Consider the following 25,287-nt stretch of genomic DNA (forward strand, 5'->3'; position numbering starts at 1 on the left):
GTAATCATCAATAATAGACAAGAAGTGCCTATTCCACCAAAGGTAGGATTACTAGCAGGATCTCAAAGTCTGAATGCACATATTCAAGCATGCCTTTTTATTTTGTGAACATCCGTTGAAAAAGAAGTTCTATGATACTTATCAAGTACTTAGTGATCACATAATGATCAATCAAACAAACAATCATTAGAAAATGCACCATTTTCATTGAGAAACTTAAGTCCCTTAATAACTACACATGCAAGTCTATTGTGCCATTTTTGTGTTAAACCTTGGCAGAAGAGATAGATAAATCTAAACTTCTTATCACTTCTGTAGTAGTGATATAAATATTATTTTTCTTATTTCCCTTAATGGAAACAAGTGCACCCTTAGCCATTTTCAATTTTACTAGTAAAGTCAGCTTTCTCGAGTTTCCTACTGAAAATAAATTCCTCGATAATTCAAGAATGTATCTAACATCTTTCAAAGTATATAAAAAATCAGTGTCAAACGTTAATGTAATATTACTAATCCCAGCAACAGTATAAGCAAATTTATCACACATTACATGTCCATCATTATATTCATGCAAGTTTTCAAAAAATCCTTTTTAGATGTGACATGATAAAATGCACCAAAATCAAGTATCGGCTCATTCAAAAGGGAATTTACAATTAGATTCAATTTAGCAGTATAAATAACAAGTCTTGTAATCATATATACTTCAACATCACCAGCACTAGAAGTAAAAGACAACACATTTACTTCATCTCTCTGTTTAACCTTTTGCTTACCTTTCTCTTTATGACAATTTTTTATAAAATGCATCATTTTCCGGCAACCACAGCATTTCTTCACCTTGGTCCTAGATTTCGATCAAGACCGACCCTTGCATGTTTTCTTACCTCAATTATTACTTGACTTGTCACTACTTTGATATCCATCGTGATTGTTTTGCCTAAATTGAGTTTTAGCTCGCATCATGTGAATCTCACCACTTTTTTATTATATTTTTCAACTCCAAGTTTCATCTCCTTATTTCCAAGTCACTAACAATTTCAAGCATCAAGGTGTCCCTATCATATTTAATCACATTCTTAACTTATTTATAGGTGTTGGAATTAAGCAAAATTATAGTTTTGTAGGTCTCAGACATTAGCTCTTCACAATTAACAATATTTTGAACAAGTTTATTAAACATGTCTAAATTGTCGTCAAGATCATTTGCAAGATTCATTTTAAAACTAAAAAAAAGTCAAGCTTGTTTAGAGTAGATTTGAGCAAATACAAGTCTTCCAATTTTAAGTTTACCTACTTTTCTCAAAATAGCATTAGGCAAGTGTAAAATGTTTAAAGTATAAGCAAGCTCACCGATTTCTTCCTTTTGTTTTTTTTTTTTTTTGAAAAATCAACAGAAAAATTGCATCCAATGGCCTTTAAAACTTTTTGTTGGATTAAAATATTTCTCATCTTTTGTTGCTATATTGAAAAATCACATTTTTTGTTAAAATTTTCAAATCAAAATTGCGAGTTGTCATTTTAAGAATCAATTAAAATGTGAAAAATTACAATTAAGCTGCACAAAATAGTCATAGGATAACAGGCAATATACATTGTTCTAGATTCTCAGAATTTCGTAAGATTCTTAATCTTAGATCAAGGGAATATTCAAATGGGTAAGGTCTAAATATTCTAATGGAAATAATGATGAAACAAAAAAGTATGCCAACCATACAATTTCACACACAATATATGACAAAGATAATAAACTGATTTTATCAAATTAATAATTCAACCACGTAACAATTATAATAGTTCCTAATTTCTAGCACGCGATAACCTCAATCCTATTATCACCCTACACAATGATTTGCTAGTGCTAGAATTTAAATGGGCTAAGCCAATTTAGTAGAGTAGACCATGTCTAAACGTTAGTAAACATCAAGATATGCGAATATGATGTTTTAGGGCCACCACTATTTGCCATAAAGTTTCAGCAAATGTACCAATGCCACTGACCAATAATCGCAAGCCGAGTATCATGGGGCAAAATCATCCAAAATCCATTGTTTAATCTGAAATGTAAAAATAACGATATTAGTTGTTTAGAATGATAAAATGAACAACCTGTCCAAAGGAAGCTCCTCTAGAATCATTACAAGATATGCGAATATGATGTTTTAGGGCCACCACTATTTGCCATAAAGTTTCAGCAAATGTACCAATGCCACTGACCAATAATTGCAAGCCGAGTATCATGGGGCAAAATCATCCAAAATCCATTGTTTAATCTGAAATGTAAAAATAACGATATTAGTTGTTTAGAATGATAAAATGAACAACCTGTCCAAAGGAAGCTCCTCTAGAATCATTGCCACGCTTTGCTGTCGCTCGATGCGCGACATAGAGAGAAAAGCCTCTACCTGCTAAGTTAAGATCTAGCCTCCGTTCATCCTATCGATGACTGGTTTGGCTGAAATCAATGTTTTTAGGTTTGGTCAATTTTAGGAATGCCAATCGGGCTCGTCAACTCGGGCAACTCGTAGCTCGGCTCGAGGCTCGAAAGAATCGAGCTAATGCTCGGGCCGAGCCTCATTTTTGGGTGTCGAGCTTACAAGCCTATATTTATTGAAAAAAAAACATAATATTTTAAAGGCAAGCAGGTTGCTGCCATGTTTGTAGGAAGAAGAAAAAAATAAAAAAATTCAGCAAAACACTGAGCCTACGCGACTCGGCTCGGCTCAGAAAGGCCTGAGTCAAAAGCTCGAGTCGAGCCTTTTTTTTGGCGAGCTTTTACTCAGCCCTGCTCGGGCTTATAAAAAGGCTTGATCATTTTACTCGAGCCAAGCCCGAGCCTAAAATTTCAACTCGCGAGCCGGTTCGACTCGGCTCGTTGACATCCCTAGTCAATTTTGAAGAAACTCAATCTTGGCAAATTTTTGGTTGATTTTTTATTTGAAAACTTGCACTGAATGCTTTAATACAAGATGTAGTAGAAGATTTAACACCAAAGCCTTCTCCAGGCTTAGTATAGATCCAACCAATCGACACCCTCAAGAATGTTTACCCAAAACCTTCAATCACTCATTTTTTTCAGTTGCTTTGGTTTACCCACAAAGAACACACAAAAGGAAGATGTCATCATAGCCATGAAGGCAAGGAAGAAGAAGAAGAAGAAGAAGAAGAAGAAGAAGGAATAGTATATACGATCTCAAACTCAAAGAAAGGCAGACAACTTTTCTCTTTAAAAGGCAAAAGAATGATTACACCGTAAATAACCAAGGCAGTCACAAATATATTAGCAACTCTAGGGCAAATTGTGATGGGCCAAGCCTAATAGCATAGACAAATAAGTCAAGCACATCACTATGTGGGACGACATTTATAAGCCATCCAAGAAGAAGGAAAATGGACCAAGAGCAATACTAATTTAATTAGGCTGCTTCCAAAAATCCAGATGATTGTTGGGTCGGATCTTTTTCATTGAGGTGTGAACTTTTAGTTCAGTCATTTGATTGATACTGATTAAGAAAATTATAGCAAGTTACATCATCGTCTGGGAGGTCGTTTGACAACAATTTGTCCAACAATAAAAAAAATATAAAATGTAACCATGATAATATTAAAATGTTTACTAAACAAGTACTCATTTGGATGACATTAGAGGATTTAATAATGAATTATTTCAGAAACATTCAAACTAGAGATATCATTTGGATTCTTAATCAAGAAAATGATTAATTAATTCATTAAGGCCTATCAATTCTCTCATAAATTACCAATTTTTATAATCACTATTACACACAAGTGGCACCAAGACTTCGAGAACAGTGCCCTACCAAGGCTCTCTTATTCACGTGGTAAAAATGATCGACGTTCATTGGCGAAGTAGCCGACCCACTCATAGCATTAAAACCACGTCAACGAAGTCCCACTTATGAATGATGATGCCAGAAGTCTAGTTTGAGGCTCATCCTTTCCCCCGTGCTAAAGTTCTCGATTTTGAGGCATGCAGCCTTCAAAGAGTTCGAGGCCCTTCTAGCCGATGCTGACCTACGCGAGGGAGATATTGGATTTATGTATGAAATCTTTTAGGAATGATTGATGGGACGTTAATACTGAGTATAAATGTCAAGTCTTGTTAACGAAAGTGGCGACTATATGTAAGAATTGAGTGTACCACAGGCTAGTAGGTCAAAATTGATGTCTGTGACTAGATGTTTGAATTAAGGAGATAAGGCCACGTAAACTTTCATCCAAGGGTCACCATATCACTTATAATAATATAAATACCCTTCTAATGTAACATAAAGAAGACTAATGCAACCCTTGACACTACAAAAATTACTCTTGTTCTTCTTTCTTAAAAACTATTTATTTTCTTAACTACAAGTTTATGTTAGTTGGCTTTGATTAAGTTGTTTGTAATCGCTGATCATAATACCAGTATTTTACAAATATATAGTCGAAGCCCGAATACATGTGTCTCACAACATTAAGTATTTCTTATACCCACGCTTTCAGAGTACCGTCAACCAGATACTTGTTCACGTATCGTAATTTGCTTACGTGTCGAGAGAATCCGTCATCTGTTGTCCACGTCGTTCTTACCAAAAATGAGGTCAATAGCTTGGCGTCGTCTGTGGAAAACCATACCATGACCATAAAACTCCTCGTGGAAAAAGCTTGTTGTCAAAAGTTTGGCATCCCCTTGAAAAGGGATTTGTTCTTGAAAAAGAACGAGAGGACGCCTCGAAAGTTAGAACAAATTTGAGCATTTATAGGTTAACAAAGGATGAGTTCTAATCGTGACATTCCTACTAGGAGAGTAAGAGAAAACACCAATAAAGCTCTACTAACAGCATTACTAATCAGAATTTAGTCATCGAAGAGCCACTGATGTAGATGCAAGGACAATGGAGCATCCAATTCTCCCTTATATGCCTACTGAGCCATATCCAAAAGAAGACGAAGTGTAGAGCTAAATGACCCCATTTTCAAGGCATGCCAGGAAAAACAGGCCTATGGAAAAAGAAGTAGGAGTTGACATTTCTTCCAAGTATGCTTCAAGCCGACCTATCGAGACCTCACTTAGCATAGAAGATAATTTTTTACCAGAATATGAATCAAAAATCAAGCCCAGAAGGTCCAGTGGCGTATTTGATAGGATTACCCCACGCAACCAAGGCACAGGCAACCTCAGCAGCTCATAGTACCTCAAAGCAGACAACGGCCCACGCCTCAAATGATTTGGCAACCAGAAGAGAGGCAAAACATGTCTCCTGTGTTGGCCAACCTAGAAATAGGCATCAAAGAAAGAAGAAGGCAGAAGAGAATCAAGTGAGCCCATCAAATCTACCACGAAGGAATCAAGCTGATAACAACGATAATTCAGATGTGCCCCAGAGATCATATGACCTAGATGATGACGACAAAAATTTATTCTTTTTGTAGGAATCAAGAAGGGTTTCCATGCCGAGCCAATATGTGATGCCAAAAAACTAAAGTATGATGTGAGAAGCAACCTGGCCAAGCATTCGAACAATTACAAAACTCATATGAGCCTACAAGGCACCTCTCCGAATTTGAAATGTGGGGCCTTCCAATTGACCTTGAGTAGGGTGGTGAAAATTTGGTATAGCAGGCTGAGCCCTAGGAGCATTAGGAGATGATCAAAGTTTAAAACCACATTCTTAAAGAGGTTTGTAGTAAACAAAGAGGGAGAGGCTCCCATTCAACGCTTCCAAGACATGAGGAAGCAACCTGGGGAAAGTTTAAAGAGCTTTTTATCTCAGTTTACGAATAAGATGACGTACTGTGTACAAGTAACGAATCACGAGGCCTTATCAACATTGTGAGGAGGCTTGAAGATGAACATCCTATTTTGGAGAGATGTGCAAAATCGAGACCCAACCACATATGACGTGTTGTTGGAAATGATAAGGCGTGAAATTATCAATGAGGAGTTGATTGACCATAGAAATAGGGCCAGTAGATGTCTTTAGCCCCCACAAAGATAGCGTGGGAGGAGACCTACCTCCCACTTAATGGATCACCAGTGGAATCAGCTTGGCAATGAAATTGTCTCCAACTCGGGACAAGCCCTTGTGACGGCTACTCTAAACGTAGTACCCACGTTAGCCTCCAAAAATGTCACTTCTGGAAATAATACACAACAAACTAGAGCAAGGCAATAGGCCCCTGCAAGGACAGAGGCCAAAGGCGAGGTTCTGGATGTAAAAGTAGGACAAATCCCCTCGAATATTGTTCTTACCATCACTCCTACAACCACGACATGACAAATTGTAGGGACATCGCTTGGTACCCTTGGCGAATGAGTCCTCAAAATGTGTAAAAGAATGATTTTTCCCAAGGGAGTAGGCCCCCGTAGAGGTAGGATCAGCTTGCCAGGCGTAAGGAGGCCACGCCTCGTCATCTAGAAATTTTCTTTCCATGGTGGTGGAAACAGGAAGCCGAAAGGCCAAAAGCGTAATGGCCATGTAGGGGTTACCAAGGTAACCCAAAAGATGTCCCAGTCCACGAAATCAACACAATCTTTGTAGGGTCTCTATGTTGGAAGGAATATGAAGAATGCACAAAAAAACTATGCCAACGAGGCCAAAGGCCTCGTACTAACCAACTTCCCTCTTAGGCAAGTGTTTCAGAAACCCGACACTTGGGGGGATATTGTTGAAATGGGTAGTGGAGATCAGTGAATTTGACATACACTTTAAGACAAGAGCTATCGTTAAAGTCCAAGCCTTAACTGATTTTGGGGCTAATTTCCCAATGCCGCCATAATGGAGGAGATGATGGAGCCCGTTGAACCCCCACATAGAACTTGTTCATGGACAGCACGGGCATGGGCGTGATCCTGGTGAGCCCCGAAGGTTGTAAGTTGAATTTCGCAGCAGGTTCGAATTCAAAGCCACTAACAATGTGGCTAAGTATGAGGCATTGCTTGCTGGCCTCTGGTTCACTAAGAAAATACAAGTAAAAATGCCGCTCATCAACAGCGACTCTCAATTAATTGTTAGTTCACAGCCCAGGACAAAAGTATGGCCGCATATTTCAAATTATGGCCGCATATCTCAAATTGGTGAGGGACCTACTTATTTCTTTCGAAAAAATTCAAACTAACCAAAATCCCACTCGTTGAGAACACACATGCCAATGCATTATCTAAGTTAGCTATGGTTCTAGTTAAGCACATCATCAAGCCTTCTATCGCCACTTAGAAGGTAATATCAGTAGAGGGAACACTGACTTGGATGCAACCCATCATAATCTATCTAATAGACCAGGTCCTTCCTGACAATAAAGAAGAAGCTTACAAGCTGAAGAGGAGGTCAGCTTATTTTGCACTACCATATGACATACTTCATAAGAGGGGCTTCTTGTCTCCCCTCCTTCGATACATCGGAGGAGAAGAAGCTACTTGCATACTCCACGAAGTCCATGAAAGTGTTTGTGGTAACTACTCTAGAGGTCTAGCATTAGCAAGGAAAGTACTGCGGCAGTGGTATTATTAGCCCATATTGAAAAAGGATGCCAATTAGTTTGTTCAGAAGTGTGACATGTACCAATGCTTTTCCCTTATTTAAAGGCAACCGGCCCAAGAATTGACTACAGTAACTAGCCCCTGACCGTTTTCCAAATGGGATGTGGACCTCATAAGCCACCTATCCAAGGGCAAAGAAAGTGCATGTTATGTTGTCTTTGCCATAGATTATTTCAGGAAATGGGTCGAAGCCGAGCCTCTAGCAAAAGTCACGGAGGCAAACACTTCCAATTCCTATGGAAGAACATCATATGCCAATTTGGAATTTTCCATTCAATCATATTAAATAATGAAAGGCAGTTTGATAACAAGAAGGTCCTAGACCTATGTGAGGAACTGGGAATCAAGAAATATTTTTCCATACTCATCATCCCCAAGCCAATGAGCTGATCAAGGCTATAAACAAAACCATTAAACACACTCTGAAATGAAAGCTTAATGCATCTAAAGGGGCATGGGTTGATGAATTACCTCAAGTGCTATGGGCAATCCGAACTACTAGCAAGTAGGAGAGACTCTATTCTCGATAACTTATAGTGCCGAGGTCATGGGCCCGATAGAAGTTAGATTACTCTCTCCGTGTTAACTGCACTTCGATGAAATATCAAATGATAAACTCAAAAAATGTGAACTCGATTTCTTTGATGAAGAGAGAGATGACTTCCAATTGAAATTGGTTGTTTCCTAAAGGCAGATGACCTGTTACTATAATGTTAAAGTTAAGAAAAGGTTCTTTCAGATTAACGATCTGGTGCTGTAGAGAGTGTTCCTGTCCTCCAGGGATCCAAGTGTGGGCACTCTAGGTCCAAATTGGGAAGGTCCTTATCAAATAAAAGAAGAGATCCGATCTGGAACTGAAGACTTGTATAGCAAAGTACAGCCTCATCCGTGGAATATTGAGTACTTAAAAATGTACTATCAATGAGTATACTTTGTTGTTGGAAAATCTCATCCGGCCCTTGTAAAAAAAATTAGAATGTGAATTAAAAAGTTTAAATTCCTTTAAAGTCGTCTAAAACGAGAAAGGATAAACTTTGCTCAAAGCATAGGCACCTCGGAGGAGAGGATCCACCCTCAAAAGAGGGTCAACTTATTCGAACTTTAAAGCGTGTATAACATGCCTCACTTGATGAAGCAAAAAATCAAGTGAAAATCTTTTGCATGGATGAACCATTCATCATGTGAAGAATAGTGGGCGATTTGTAGGAGAGTATCTACCCTCAAAAGAGGGTCACTTTGTTTGAACTCCGAGGTATCCATCACATGCCTCACTTACGAAGCTGAACGTCAAGTGAGAAGCTATTGTATGGATGAATTATCCACCATGTGAAGAAGCATGGATGACTCAAAGGAGAGGATAGACCCTCAAAAGAGCGTCATCTCGTCTGAACTCTAAGGTGTACAACACATACCTCACTTGACGAAGCCGAATGTCAAGTGAAAAGCCTTTGCATGGATGAACCACACATCGTGCAAAAGGATTATTTCATTTTCTCTTAAGTTATACCCCATGTTTCAATGGGCCAATTTATTATTTTTTGAAGCCATCAATCATGCAAACGTTACTTTCGTTCAAGACGGTTCTATGCGTAAAGTTAGTATGTGCCTACCACTTGCGAAGTTATTACGGTTGATTGAAATATGAAAAGAGGCTAAGTAGTATAGTTAAAGACTAAACATAAAATAATTTAAAGAAAATTCATTTCATTGATATAAAAAATGTTGGTACAAGTTGAGGGCAGTAGCCATTACGAAATGAGAAAATCAAGGAGCTACACTACGCAGGAGGTGGCTGAGGTTCTCATGCTTCCACATTTCAGTCAACTATTCTTCCACAAGAGTTTTCTCCCAATCCGCTTCTCCTTCAGCTACTTTCTCGGTTGGGGCCTGAGGCACTTCCTCCAAATATTCCGCCCTCAGCTCTGTTGTGTTCAATTTTGGAAAAAGTTCCTCCATCCTCTTTACAACTTTAGCATATTTAATTCTCCTCCAGGAAGTGGCGATGCTTTGATACTACTCCATGAGATGGACGTTGGTGACATAATCCTTCACCACTTCCTCTCTCACCAGAGGGAGCTCAGTCTCCAACCTCTTGACCTCCTACACGTAATGCTTTACTTGAGCCTCCAAAAATTGATTGGTGTCCCTGAACCTCAAGAGCTACAAGTTAGCTTGTTACAGAGCTTCGGGCATCAACTTTTGATGATTGTTTAAGATTTTAACCTTCTTTGCTAGAGAAGCGATCTCGCACTCTAGAGAAGCAATCTCACACTGGGACTCATGAACTTCTCTCTTTCGAGCTTCAATCTCTACCAAGGCAAAATCCAACTTGGCATCATCCTCAATTTTTTGAGCCTTCATAGCCTCAGCTTTAGCCCTCAACTTCTTTATTTCTTCTTCGATAGCAACCAACTTGTCTACAAAGGCTTTATTCATTATTTGAACTTTAGCCAAAGTAACTTAACATTCAAGGGCCACGCCAAAGGTCCTGGCGGTTTGGCTCACTAGCACGGAAGTAAGGTCTACCGCATTACAAGTAGACATATGCAACTACTACCACTAGGTACAAAAACTATAAAACTTGGCAGTTGTAGCATGGACCTTTAGTGGCAGCATCTCCAACACTGACGGGGCTATCACCTTGTCTTGCAATGATAAAAATCTCCTAGACTTCATCGAAGTTTTTGTAACTGGAGCCTTTCCTGTGGCCTCTGAGGCCTATTCTTCCTCTTTCCTAGCCTTTTCATTAGCCTTGCACACCACCTCCACCTTCACCTCTTTCATCTCTATAAGTTTGGGAGCAAGGGGTACTGCTTATTTGGATGAATAGGCCACGATGGTGCCAAACTTGTTGGAGTTGTAGCTGATGTGAGATAGCTTCCTCTTTTTCTAAGGCTTTTTAGCTACCCATTTTTCCCTATCTTTTTTGCTCTTGTCAACCTTACGAAAGGCCTCTTCCACACCTTTTTTGGCGCACTCCTTGTTGAGGAGCTCCAACTTGCTCCTGACATGCTTTGGCCCCTAGAGGAGGCTTCAAGGCTTTGGTCCCTAACAGTTAGGTTGAAATATTATTTGGAGGATATGCAGAGACATGTCCTCACCAAGGAAAACCTCTTTTCAGAGGAAGTAGGCCCTAATCAATTGGCTTCACCCATTTGGCTGAAGTTGGGTAGGAGCCAACATGAAGCACTGAAGTATTGCCCTAAAGAAGGGATGCAACGACAAATACAATTCTCTTTAAATAGGAATTCACTGACAGCCACACAACTTGGCCTAGGATAATAAGCACATTTGTGGACCTCGGGGACAAGGCTGGTGACTTTAGCAGACGTCATTATAGAAGGAATATTGGGGGCTTCCAACCCGCCTCATAATCTATGAGCCCCTCACTCATAGCCCGATAACCAGCCTTGAAATCCCTAGGTGCCACTTCCTTACCAAGCCTAACGATTGTAACCCTACCACTAGGACTCGACTCAAAATCCATTTAGAATAATGAGGATGAAGGTTATCAATGATGAATCTAAAAGAAAAATGCCTAAATAAAAACGGGAACTAAGGACAAAGTCGTCGAAGAATATGTTGTCAAAAAATAGGAAAGTGGGGAAACAAAAGGATGATATGAGATTTTTTGCAAAGTAAAGGTATTAAAATGACACCCATTTGCCTTTTATACTGAACAGGGAACAAGCCCAACAGTAGGATCGTAGCCTTTATGATTTGAGCCATCCGATTTCAAAGAGAATCTGAGGTATTGAATTCGAACGATCTCTTAAACAGATGCCTCAGATCAACACATATATTCCACTCACGGGCCCAACGCGTCCACTATGGGTTACAAAGATATCATCATTATTGCGTGTTTAATGTAACTACTCCACTCACATAGGAAATCGTAATGCCCCATCTGCATTTTCTTGGTAATGGGTAGAAACATCAAATCATTATCACCGTATTCAAGGGCAATCATTACAAATAAAACTAGCCTCAGCAATTTAGCTCTCCCTGCTTCAGCTTCACAACTAAGCGAGCCCCAACATTTTCAGCTTTACATGCCTTGGCTCTAAATAAACTTCAGCTACACCAGAAACAAAAGAGCCTCGATGACTCCAAGAAATAATTATTTTCAGCAATAATACAGCTTAGCCATACTCGATAGTTCATTAGTCGACCGCCTTGACTCAAGGGCAAGTCTACATACTTCAGTAACAAGCTTAATAGCAAGTAGGAGAGACTCTATTCTCGATAACTTATAGTGCCGAGGTCATGGGCCCGATAGAAGTTAGATTACTCTCTCCGTGTTAACTGCACTTCGATGAAATATCAAATGATAAACTCAAAAAATGTGAACTCGATTTCTTTGATGAAGAGAGAGATGACTTCCAATTGAAATTGGTTGTTTCCTAAAGGCAGATGACCTGTTACTATAATGTTAAAGTTAAGAAAAGGTTCTTTCAGATTAACGATCTGGTGCTGTAGAGAGTGTTCCTGTCCTCCAGGGATCCAAGTGTGGGCACTCTAGGTCCAAATTGGGAAGGTCCTTATCTAATAAAAGAAGAGATCCGATCTGGAACTGAAGACTTGTATAGCAAAGTACAGCCTCATCCGTGGAATATTGAGTACTTAAAAATGTACTATCAATGAGTATACTTTGTTGTTGGAAAATCTCATCCGGCCCTTGTAAAAAAAATTAGAATGTGAATTAAAAAGTTTAAATTCCTTTAAAGTCGTCTAAAACGAGAAAGGATAAACTTTGCTCAAAGCATAGGCACCTCGGAGGAGAGGATCCACCCTCAAAAGAGGGTCAACTTATTCGAACTTTAAAGCGTGTATAACATGCCTCACTTGATGAAGCAAAAAATCAAGTGAAAATCTTTTGCATGGATGAACCATTCATCATGTGAAGAATAGTGGGCGATTTGTAGGAGAGTATCTACCCTCAAAAGAGGGTCACTTTGTTTGAACTCCGAGGTATCCATCACATGCCTCACTTACGAAGCTGAACGTCAAGTGAGAAGCTATTGTATGGATGAATTATCCACCATGTGAAGAAGCATGGATGACTCAAAGGAGAGGATAGACCCTCAAAAGAGCGTCATCTCGTCTGAACTCTAAGGTGTACAACACATACCTCACTTGACGAAGCCGAATGTCAAGTGAAAAGCCTTTGCATGGATGAACCACACATCGTGCAAAAGGATTATTTCATTTTCTCTTAAGTTATACCCCATGTTTCAATGGGCCAATTTATTATTTTTTGAAGCCATCAATCATGCAAACGTTACTTTCGTTCAAGACGGTTCTATGCGTAAAGTTAGTATGTGCCTACCACTTGCGAAGTTATTACGGTTGATTGAAATATGAAAAGAGGCTAAGTAGTATAGTTAAAGACTAAACATAAAATAATTTAAAGAAAATTCATTTCATTGATATAAAAAATGTTGGTACAAGTTGAGGGCAGTAGCCATTACGAAATGAGAAAATCAAGGAGCTACACTACGCAGGAGGTGGCTGAGGTTCTCATGCTTCCACATTTCAGTCAACTATTCTTCCACAAGAGTTTTCTCCCAATCCGCTTCTCCTTCAGCTACTTTCTCGGTTGGGGCCTGAGGCACTTCCTCCAAATATTCCGCCCTCAGCTCTGTTGTGTTCAATTTTGGAAAAAGTTCCTCCATCCTCTTTACAACTTTAGCATATTTAATTCTCCTCCAGGAAGTGGCGATGCTTTGATACTACTCCATGAGATGGACGTTGGTGACTACTTTCTCGGTTGGGGCCTGAGGCACTTCCTCCAAATATTCCGCCCTCAGCTCTGTTGTGTTCAATTTTGGAAAAAGTTCCTCCATCCTCTTTACAACTTTAGCATATTTAATTCTCCTCCAGGAAGTGGCGATGCTTTGATACTACTCCATGAGATGGACGTTGGTGACATAATCCTTCACCACTTCCTCTCTCACCAGAGGGAGCTCAGTCTCCAACCTCTTGACCTCCTACACGTAATGCTTTACTTGAGCCTCCAAAAATTGATTGGTGTCCCTGAACCTCAAGAGCTACAAGTTAGCTTGTTACAGAGCTTCGGGCATCAACTTTTGATGATTGTTTAAGATTTTAACCTTCTTTGCTAGAGAAGCAATCTCGCACTCTAGAGAAGCAATCTCACACTGGGACTCATGAACTTCTCTCTTTCGAGCTTCAATCTCTACCAAGGCAAAATCCAACTTGGCATCATCCTCAATTTTTTGAGCCTTCATAGCCTCAGCTTTAGCCCTCAACTTCTTTATTTCTTCTTCGATAGCAACCAACTTGTCTACAAAGGCTTTATTCATTATTTGAACTTTAGCCAAAGTAACTTAACATTCAAGGGCCACGCCAAAGGTCCTGGCGGTTTGGCTCACTAGCACGGAAGTAAGGTCTACCGCATTACAAGTAGACATATGCAACTACTACCACTAGGTACAAAAACTATAAAACTTGGCAGTTGTAGCATGGACCTTTAGTGGCAGCATCTCCAACACTGACGGGGCTATCACCTTGTCTTGCAATGATAAAAATCTCCTAGACTTCATCGAAGTTTTTGTAACTGGAGCCTTTCCTGTGGCCTCTGAGGCCTATTCTTCCTCTTTCCTAGCCTTTTCATTAGCCTTGCACACCACCTCCACCTTCACCTCTTTCATCTCTATAAGTTTGGGAGCAAGGGGTACTGCTTATTTGGATGAATAGGCCACGATGGTGCCAAACTTGTTGGAGTTGTAGCTGATGTGAGATAGCTTCCTCTTTTTCTAAGGCTTTTTAGCTACCCATTTTTCCCTATCTTTTTTGCTCTTGTCAACCTTAGGAAAGGCCTCTTCCACACCTTTTTTGGCGCACTCCTTGTTGAGGAGCTCCAACTTGCTCCTGACATGCTTTGGCCCCTAGAGGAGGCTTCAAGGCTTTGGTCCCTAACAGTTAGGTTGAAATATTATTTGGAGGATATGCAGAGACATGTCCTCACCAAGGAAAACCTCTTTTCAGAGGAAGTAGGCCCTAATCAATTGGCTTCACCCATTTGGCTGAAGTTGGGTAGGAGCCAACATGAAGCACTGAAGTATTGCCCTAAAGAAGGGATGCAACGACAAATACAATTCTCTTTAAATAGGAATTCACTGACAGCCACACAACTTGGCCTAGGATAATAAGCACATTTGTGGACCTCGGGGACAAGGCTGGTGACTTTAGCAGACGTCATTATAGAAGGAATATTGGGGGCTTCCAACCCGCCTCATAATCTATGAGCCCCTCACTCATAGCCCGATAACCAGCCTTGAAATCCCTAGGTGCCACTTCCTTACCAAGCCTAACGATTGTAACCCTACCACTAGGACTCGACTCAAAATCCATTTAGAATAATGAGGATGAAGGTTATCAATGATGAATCTAAAAGAAAAATGCCTAAATAAAAACGGGAACTAAGGACAAAGTCGTCGAAGAATATGTTGTCAAAAAATAGGAAAGTGGGGAAACAAAAGGATGATATGAGATTTTTTGCAAAGTAAAGGTATTAAAATGACACCCATTTGCCTTTTATACTGAACAGGGAACAAGCCCAACAGTAGGATCGTAGCCTTTATGATTTGAGCCATCCGATTTCAAAGAGAATCTGAGGTATTGAATTCGAACGATCTCTTAAACAGATGCCTCAGATCAACACATATATTCCACTCACGGGCCCAACGCGTCCACTATGGGTTACAAAGATATCATCATTATTGCGTGTTTAATGTAACTACTCCACTCACATAGGAAATCGTAATGCCCCATCTGCATTTTCTTGGTAATGGGTAGAAACATCAAATCATTATCACCGTATTCAAGGGCAATCATTACAAATAAAACTAGCCTCAGCAATTTAGCTCTCCCTGCTTCAGCTTCACAACTAAGCGAGCCCCAACATTTTCAGCTTTACATGCCTTGGCTCTAAATAAACTTCAGCTACACCAGAAACAAAAGAGCCTCGATGACTCCAAGAAATAATTATTTTCAGCAATAATACAGCTTAGCCATACTCGATAGTTCATTAGTCGACCGCCTTGACTCAAGGGCAAGTCTACATACTTCAGTAACAAGCTTAATGATATATGCATTTTTACATATTTATTCGGTCCATAAAACATGACTAATTGTTGTTGAAATTGGTTGAATATAGCTTAGTTCTATGAAATTTTGTTTGGTAGGATCATATTGATGGATGTGATGGGATTCAAGAGAAAATATGCTAAAAGGGACAAAATGAAAGAAAATAAAAGTTCATGGACCAAAGTGAAAATAATTTAAAGTTGACCCAAAGGACAAATCTAGATGATATATGCATTTTTACATATTTATTCGGTCCATAAAACATGACTAATTGTTGTTGAAATTGGTTGAATATAGCTTAGTTCTATGAAATTTTGTTTGGTAGGATCATATTGATGGATGTGATGGGATTCAAGAGAAAATATGCTAAAAGGGACAAAATGAAAGAAAATAAAAGTTCATGGACCAAAGTGAAAATAATTTAAAGTTGACCCAAAGGACAAATCTAGAATGTGAATGTGCTAAGTACCACTTCAGTGATAATACAAGGCATTAGAAGAAGGAAATTGGAGAAAATGGACCAAGATGGAAAATAATAAAAGTTCAGGGACCAACATGCAAATAATCAAAAGATGTACCGGAGGTACAATGAAGAATCGAAAGGCCCAAGGATCAATTTGTGAAATAATTAAAGTATTGGGAGAAGAACAATGGAGAAAAGAAGTCATGATACGAGAAATTGGAAATTGGGGGCCTAATTATCACTTTTGAAAACGAATAGACCACCATGCGATCGCATATTGGTGACTAGAACTTCAAGGTGGGCTACTCATTTGAACCATGCAATTGCATGGTTGTTTTTTGGGTGTGAATCCGCGATTTTCATTTTTTCGTGCAAATTCTTATGGAAACCTAAACAGGATGTGGTATAAAAATCTAAAAGACATCATATTTGAAGGAGGATGCCTGGGAAGAGAAAAGAACTCATATTGAAAGAGATTTTACATCACAATCACGAAGAGAAATGCGAAGATCAATGGGATTACACACCAAATCTCATATCGATGATGTCGTTTCTTAAAGTTATTGTGTATGTTGTTATTTTATCCATGCTAGGCAAGGTTTTCATGTATTAGGAGATCAATAAACCTTTTGATGTAACTTTTAAATTTCTAGCTTTGCAAGTTTGACATCAAAACACGTTTTTTGAATTTTGAATGATTTATATACAATTAATTACTTCAATAATTATGTGCACGTAATTATATGAATGTGATGACTTATTTCATGCGTTCGAGAGAAGGGGAATGAATTCGATAGGGTATAAATCATCGTAGGGTTCGATAGGAATAGAGATATATTGTTATACCTTGCGTGAATCTTTAAGTGCTCACAAAACCACATGTATTCTTATATATTTGATAGGCCAGTGATATATGAGAATAGGTTCAACTTTACTTGAGAAAGACTGTTGGATAGATTTAGGAGCATTGATTCTTCAAAAATTCAACATGTTGTCAATTTATGAAACTAGGGTTAAAAGTAAACAATACTTGGAGATTCGTTATCCTAATGCAATTCATATTCATCAAGTTTAACAAATTCACATTCTATCATTCATTTTGTATTTTAGTTTGTTTGAGTCATACATAGTTGCATAGTAGGTTAAATTAGGGTTAATTCAGGTTACTGCAATTCTCGTGTGATACTTTGGCTTTGGTTAAGGTCGAGTTAGATTTAATTAAACTACTTAATATCTATGTGATGACATTTGGACTCTAATTTTCCACTTTACTACTTGTTGCAAACCATACACTTGCAAAATCAAATCGAAAGAATAATTTCGTGAACACTTACTTCCGAAGTCCACGTATGATATAAATAAACTATGCATAGACCTGGGGGATTATTGTTACATCTCGCCACACGTGGCACTAAGACACCAAGAATAGGGCCCCACCAAGGTACTCTTACTCGAGTCCTTTTATCCACGTGGCAAAAATGATTGACGCTCATTGACGAAGCAACCGACCTACTCACAGCATTGAAACCATCTCAACAAAACCCTACTCATGAGCGATGAGGCCAGAAAGTGTAGTTCGAGGCCCATCCTTTTCTCCGTGCTGAAGTTCTGGGTTCTAAAGCACGCAGCCTCGAAAGAGTCCAAGGCCCCTCTACCTGATGCCAACCTACGCAAAGGAGATCCTGGATCTACGTACGAATTCTTTTAGGAATGATCGATGGGACGCTAATAATGAGTATAAATGTCAAGTCTTATCAACAAAAGTGGCAGCTCTATGTAAGTATTTAGTGTACCACATGCCAACAGGTCAAAATTGATGCCTATAATTAGATGCTTGAATTAAGGAGATGAGACCACGTGTACTTTCATCCAATGGTCACCATTTCACTTGTAACACTATAAATACCCCCCAATGCAACATAAAGAAGACTAATGCAACCCTTGACACTACAAAAACTACTTTTATTCTTCTTTCTTAAAAACTATTTATTTACTTAACTACAAGTTTATGTTATTTGGCTTTAATTGAGCTATTTGTAATTGATGATCATAATACCAGCATTTCATGAATCTATTGCTGGAGCACGAACACATTTGTTTCACGATGTGGACTCGTGGAGCCTCTCCTACACCTATGCTTTCAGAGTACTATCAGCTAGAAACTTGTGTTCACATGTGGCAATCTGCTTTATGTGTACGCGAGTGAATCTGACATTTGTTGTCCACGTCCTCCTTACAAAAAACGAGGTCAACAATCACCAATAATTCCACAAATCTATACAAATTTCTTTTTCACAAATGAAGTATAGAATGGTCCTGAAAAGGTATTAATAATAGTTACTCTCTTTAGCCTATGGAACAAAATGTTGTAGAAGCTTTAGTCAAGATAATATGTTTTTAATATATCTATATTTTTCAGTTTAAATTATCATAATATAATTGAGTAGGAGTTGGATGATAACTGCATTTTGTACACTTATTTAGACCATATTATTAAGTTTTTATGTCACGAAAGTGTTAACTGTTACTTAACTTGAGTAATTTCTCGTTTATTTCAGTGATAGACTGGTTTCTAAGCAATTGGAAAACAAAAAAAGGAGAAATCCAAAGTATGAGGATTAAATTACAACATTTCAATAGTTGATTCAGATCACAAAATGAAGATTAAAGATGTTGTGGGTTCCATTGGATGCAATTAATAGTCAAAGGATTGAAAACGCAAGAGAAAGTGTTTGAAAGAATCAAGAATCAACTTCGGGGGCTAAAATGTAACATATGGAAGAAATTATGTCTGGGCGACAGCCCAGTTATAAATACTAGACGATCGCCCAACTTGAAAAATTCAATATCGAGGCAAAAATCTATGCCTAGGCGACTGCCCGGGTTTTGCCTAGGCTGTCGCCCAGGTCAATTTTGGAGAGAAAAATCTTGTTTCCGTTCCTAATTGAAATTCTTATGGAAACAAATCTTGGAAGACCTGTTAAAGCCCTAAGGACGTCCAAAAAGATATATCATGCATTATACATTATTTTAGGGAGGATTTGAAGAGAAAAAGAAGGCAAGAACGAAATGAATTCCAAGATTCAAGATTTCAAATCAAAGGGCGATTGGGTGATGTTCTTTCCTTATTTTTCTGTTGTTTTTGTTTTCCTATCATGTCTAGCTAGATTTTCATGTACTAGGAGATCGATGTACCATGTGATGTGATCTTTAAATTTCTAGTTTACAATTCGACATTAAACACGTATTTGAATGGTTTATATGCATTAATTTTCTTCTATAATTAAGTGCACGTAATTATGTGAAGTTTGGTAGTTTATTTCATATGTTTGAGAGGAGAAATAAATTTAACAAGGTATAAATCGTCAAAGGGTCCGATAGGGAATAGAGATATATATCTATGCTTTGCGTGAATCGTTAATTATTCATAAAATCACATGCATTCTTATACCTGCATTTGTCATAGAGATATAGGTCGGTGGTGTATAAGAATAGGTTCAGTACATCTCGAAAGAAAGTGTTGGATAGATTTAGTAGCATTGATTCGTCAACAATTCAATCATGTTGTCATTTTGTGAAATTAGGGTTTAGAGTGACCATTGCATGGGAATTCGTGATCCTAGTGCGTTTAATTTTCATTGAATACAACTACTTTGCATTCCAAACATTTGATTTGCATTTTAATTCGTTAAAACATTGTTTTGCATATTGAGTTCATTCCAATCATAAAACTAGGATTTTCTTTCCAAATTAGGATTTCGTTCACTTTGAGTAATTTAGTTTCGGTTAAGACTACGATAGATAGGATAAAACTAATCAATCTTTGTGGGACGATATTCGGACTCAATTGATCTATTTTATTACTTGTTAATGAACCGTACACTTGCGATGATTTGAATCGAAAGAAAATATTTTTTGAACATCGGATATTGTTAAGACTTAGTTCCATCGACTTTATAAAGATAAGTAATCCAAACATTTGTATGTTGGTCATTCATATTATATTTATGTAATAGTAGAAACACTTGATGTCAATTCCTATTTAAATCGTAGTTTAAATTTGAGCCATCATGTTTTTCACTTAATTACCCTATAGTCGTCTACACGTTTTTCAATTTTTCTTTTTAAATGTATTGCTCTGTTAATATATGCAAGGAATGAAAGACAGGAATTTGAAGATTAATATATTGACTTATAAGAGCTCAATCTTTTTTACTTGATAGATTGGTCGTCTGCTTGTGCTCCACGCGCCTTGTTACCTTTTGCCTCATCCTCGTAGCGACACGAGTGTTTGTTATTTACTTCCCGGAGTTCCCTCGTTTTTTGTATTGTCCCTTGATATGTTTCATATTACTCAGATTTTTTTAGTCGATTTTTATGCTTTGTTTTGTCATTTACATGCAAGCCCATTTCAGACCACATGTTCACACATTAATCTTGCGAGATAATTCCTGATATTATGGCATGGAATGATACCGATGGCCCTTTATATTTTTAATTATTTATTAATTATTTCTCTGCCTAATTTTCATATAGTTAGACCCGTAGGGTGAAGAATCCCAAGATTATCCTTGTTTTCGAGCAAATCGAGAGATTCTCAGAACATATTCAAAGGAGCACAATATAATCAATCTTGGATTGCGTATGTAGCTAGTTATAATTATCTTTTATTGGGGGTGTGGAATTGTAATTGTGGATTAAGGTTGAAGGGGGTAGTTGAGATTTGTAGTTTAATGGAGCTTAAATTGTATAGTTCGAAGTCGTTATCTGTTAAAACAGAGATGATGCTTTCGAGCTCTTTTCTCAACTCGAAACACACTGTTAAACTCATTCCACGCTTGTGTTCCTGGAGAGGTAATCCCTTTTTGGTCATTTGATTTTTTAAGAATATTTTTCTTAGTCAGAAAAACACATGAGTATTCTGTCCTTCTAGTTCTCTGCATTTCGGTCTTTCTTGAAATTAATTCAAGCCCTTTTATCATATGGTAATTCATTTTCTTGATTTGATGCTGTGTTGAACTGTTGGACCTGGGACGATGGGCTTTTATAGCTCTTCTGATTTCTAATTTTTAAGAGGCATTTGATTGTAGTTTGAATATGCTGTTGGTTTTTTGTCTTGAAAGTTAATTCATGTAATTAATTACAAATAAATTAATATTGCATCATTAGAAGTTGAAATTCTGTGTCTTATATGTTCATTATCAATGTTAAGAAGATAATCTGTCTGAATTTCTACTTGGGCATTGATTTGAATAACTTATTCTTATTTCTCTTGTTGTTTCCTAATTTGTTTTCAGGCATTTTTCCAAAGGCTTCTTGTTCAAGAACTTCCCAAAAGGCTATCAACTCAATTAGCCACGAAAATATTTTAGACTCTTATTCATACAAGGTCTATAGAACAAATGGTTCCAGTTCAAAAATGTACATTAAAGATAAGAGAGTTCTCGATGCAATTGATGATATTTATGATGGAGTTGTTGTAATTCCTGAAAGACTTCCATCTAATCCCAATGTATTTGCCTCCATGCTTCGTTCATCAATTTGCCATTGGAAAATAGAGGTACGGTCTCTTATTTGGTTCACTTTTAGCTCGGTTCAGATGCAGCAGCTTCTAATTTTACTTAGTGTAAAGGAATGTTCCTAATAAAAATGGGTAGTTCTTATTAATCCTGTGGAGACGTATAATTAAGATGAATATGTGCGGCCAACTACAAATATTTCTTCAATTTCTTGTTCGTTTTATTTGAGTCTCTTTGGTGAAAATATCACATTAACAAAAATTTGCCATCTTTGAACTGCATATGTTCTCGCCCCCTAGGAAATTCCTATTCCTTTCCTCTAATTCAGTGAGTCACAGAGCATACGCAATCTAAAGCAACCCAAATGCAGGGAAAGAAGGGTATTTGGCTTAAGCTGCCTGTAGAAAAATGTGGACTTGTTCCAATAGCTGTACAGGTATATCACCTCATTCTTGTGTTACATTCTTGTATTGTGCATCTGACAGTATAATTTCATCATTTATAAAGGGAAAGCAATATCTAACATAACAGCCTATTGTAGGAAGGATTCAAGTACCACCATGCAGAAAGATCTTATATCATGATGACTTATTGGATCCCCGACGGGCCCTGCCTGCTTCCTTCTAATGCTTCACATCAAGTCGGAATCGGTGGATTTGTGATCAATGAAAAAAATGAGGTATAAGGTGCTATTCCTAGAACAAATTCCAACAAAACCGTGTTGCCTAAAATACTAATCCTATGTATTTATAGATGCAGCATATTAGCAGTTCTCTAGGTAAAGCCTTTGGAAGTTGACAATATTGTTCAATAAGTTTTAAATCTTGCATTTGTACAGGTACTCGTAGTACAAGAAAAACATTGTGCTCCAGCACTTCTTGGTCTCTGGAAGATGCCAACTGGTTTCATTCTTGAGGTATGTTTTGTCAATTGAACTTTTACCGCAATGTCCTTAGAGAATAACAGCTGCATCTTGTTTAATGCTATTTCATCGATCAGTCCGAGGAAATATATACAGGAGCCGTAAGAGAAGTTAAGGAGGAAACAGGAGTAAGATACTAGCACTTTGTGCATTTTCTTGGTGAACACGTTTCTTATTTCCTCCTAACATTTTGGAGTACGACTTTGATTCTTAATGATGGATTATTTGATCGTGTTCCAGATTGATACAGAATTTGTGGAAGTCGTAGCTTTCAGGTACAAACAATTTGATTCTCATATATACCAACAGTATTCGGAGTTAAAAGAGAAGCGCTAGGGAATAAATACATGAGCAAACTGTTAAGCTAATTATATCAGCATCTTTTGGTTCTATCATGAAAGTTTACCAGCTTATTGTGTGAAGAATTATTAAATCATATGTTCACGAAAACAATGCCTAGAAATTTTGGAATCTTATGTAGAAAATTAATTTCAGATATAAATCACTAAAACGAATCAGAATGTAGTTAAGTTTTGCGAGTCATGTGTTAATATATAATCCATCTTCCGCTGCAGGCATGCTCAGAATGTGTCTTTCGAGAAATCAGATTTGTTCTTCATCTGCATGTTAAGACCACTGTCAACACAGATCGTGGTCGATGATCATGAAATTCAAGCAGCCAAGGTGCACACACGATGTGATGAATGTCTTACCCTTATTCATTTTTGTGAAACAAAACCATCAACATTCATTAAGGAAAAACACTGCAAATAATAAAATGAGGAACATAGTCTACCAAGATCCTCAAGACATCGCTAGCTATTAATCCCAAACATCACAAAACAACCCTGCAAAATATTCAGCAAGACATCACTAGCTATTCCCTAAATAACATACCATAAAACAACCCCTTTCCCAACAGATTTTGCTGAACTGCAAGCGAAGTGAATATCACCTGTTTCACTGTCTCCTCTTTTTATTAATGCATTCTTTTTGTCATTGTTATTCCCTATTCTGCAATAACTAGAATATAAATTGTTGTTTTTGATTTCTGTTCTTTCTAGCCAATTTCTTGGAGGAAAATATGAAACATGAAAATAGTAAAATAATTGTCCAAGAATTAGTATTCCGACAGTTACCAGTTAATAAAAAATCTGGATCAAGATCGTCTATATCAATATTAGAGTGTAAAAGTAGGAAGTAGTCTTTCACGAGAAGTCCTTTAAGAAATAATTAAATCCTGAATTAAGAAATACACTAATTTTCAATAATATCATATTTAAGGAAGATGCTAGTGACGGAATTAAATGAGATATTAATTAAGTTTAGTTTCCAATTTTGATGCTTATTTAGGAAATATAATTGGGCATTAATTTCATAAATTTTATAGTACTTTTTACTACAATTATGATTAGTTTAAAGCTATATAAAGAGGGCATTTGCATTGTTATAGAAACAATTTTGATATGCATAAAAATTGATTTTCTCCCCGTAAATTCTCTCTTCACGTCTCCTTTTAGTCTGTCTAATTCTCCTTCCGTTTCTACGTCCATACATTTGTATCCTCTCCCTTCTTTCTTCTCTTTCTTTCTCAATCTCATTCTTGTTTGACTGTATTCTACGTCAATTTGGAATCAGGTTTGTGCAAAACGACTGAATTCCTCCTTCATCAGAGGAAATGATCTCCATATGTATACAGAATATATCCGAAGAGGAAAGGGTAGAGTAAAACTAAGATTGTGTGTAATAGTTATCAGAACTTAATTGCTTTAGATCATCTAGTAAATCTAGAAATGAATCAAATGGAACCCTCGTCTCTCTGTGAAAGTTAAAGAACAACCATAAAGGGGAATAAAAGCACTTTCTGTGTGTTTTTGCGAATAACTTACCTTTACTTATGATTCAAGATCTTCATGATATCTCACCCAGTGTAATCTCCATGCAGTGGATGCCATTAGACGAGTTTGTGGAGCAACCATTAATCCAAGGAGACAGCATGTTCAAGAAAATAGTTGAGATTTGCATTGCGCGGATTAAAAAGTGTTATTGTGGATTATCAGTTCATCAATTGGTTTCTAAATTTGATGGCAAGCTCTCCTCATTGTACTTCAACATAGTTGAAGATAGAGATTCTAATTGCCAGGCGAGATGATGCATAAAACATTCCTTGCTCGTTTTGCTTAAACTTGATCGAGTTGTTTAAGGTTGCCTGGGGTAGAAAGGTTGTGTAAGGCTACTTCTCTCCCTATCTTTTAATTTTCATTTTCATTTTTCCTTTTTGAGGTGTCTAAATATGTAACCATCTTACAATGGAGTGATGGGTAATATTGGATGCGTCAACTGACGCTTTGTACATATACCATAACATTGAATGTTGATATGCTGTCCATATATATTTAAATATCTTCATGTGGGATTAATTTCAATTATTGTCAAACATTTGTTTCGACTTGGTTTAAACATTTCTATTCTCTTAACTCTTCAATATAAGAGACTTATTAAACATTTCTATTCATTATTATTCATTTTAGAATCAAATTTAGCCCATGTTTGATTCTCACTTTTCGAGAATACATTTTTTCAAAATTGATTTTTAACCACACATTCTTCTATAAAATAATTATACACGTATTTCAAAAACTTTTCTTATTATACACGTGTTTTAGAAACTTTTCTTTTTAACCATACATTCTCCAAAAAGCCACTATTCCATAATGCATTTTATCCA

The 25,287-nt window shown here is 37.4% G+C and overlaps 1 protein-coding gene across 2 annotated transcripts; it reads left to right on the forward strand.

Moving 5' to 3' along the window:
* Positions 1-20,384: 20,384 nt before the first annotated feature.
* On the forward strand, positions 20,385-24,988 carry LOC111398456 (nudix hydrolase 8). Of its 2 annotated transcripts, XM_023025358.1 has the most exons (9): positions 20,385-20,972; positions 21,416-21,678; positions 22,008-22,073; positions 22,179-22,316; positions 22,476-22,553; positions 22,637-22,687; positions 22,800-22,834; positions 23,135-23,243; positions 24,505-24,988. In XM_023025358.1, exons 1-9 carry the CDS (start codon positions 20,852-20,854, stop codon positions 24,709-24,711), a joined length of 1,068 nt encoding a protein of 355 aa, XP_022881126.1. In that variant the 5' UTR covers positions 20,385-20,851; the 3' UTR covers positions 24,712-24,988. The 2 variants fall into 2 exon arrangements, with proteins under 2 accessions (XP_022881126.1, XP_022881127.1); XM_023025359.1 differs by lacking the exon at positions 22,637-22,687 and having other exon boundaries at positions 20,394-20,972.
* Positions 24,989-25,287: the final 299 nt, after the last annotated feature.

This window comes from Olea europaea, chromosome 8 (genome assembly GCF_002742605.1).
Source record: "Olea europaea var. sylvestris chromosome 8, O_europaea_v1, whole genome shotgun sequence".
NCBI classification, from domain to species: domain Eukaryota; kingdom Viridiplantae; phylum Streptophyta; class Magnoliopsida; order Lamiales; family Oleaceae; genus Olea; species Olea europaea.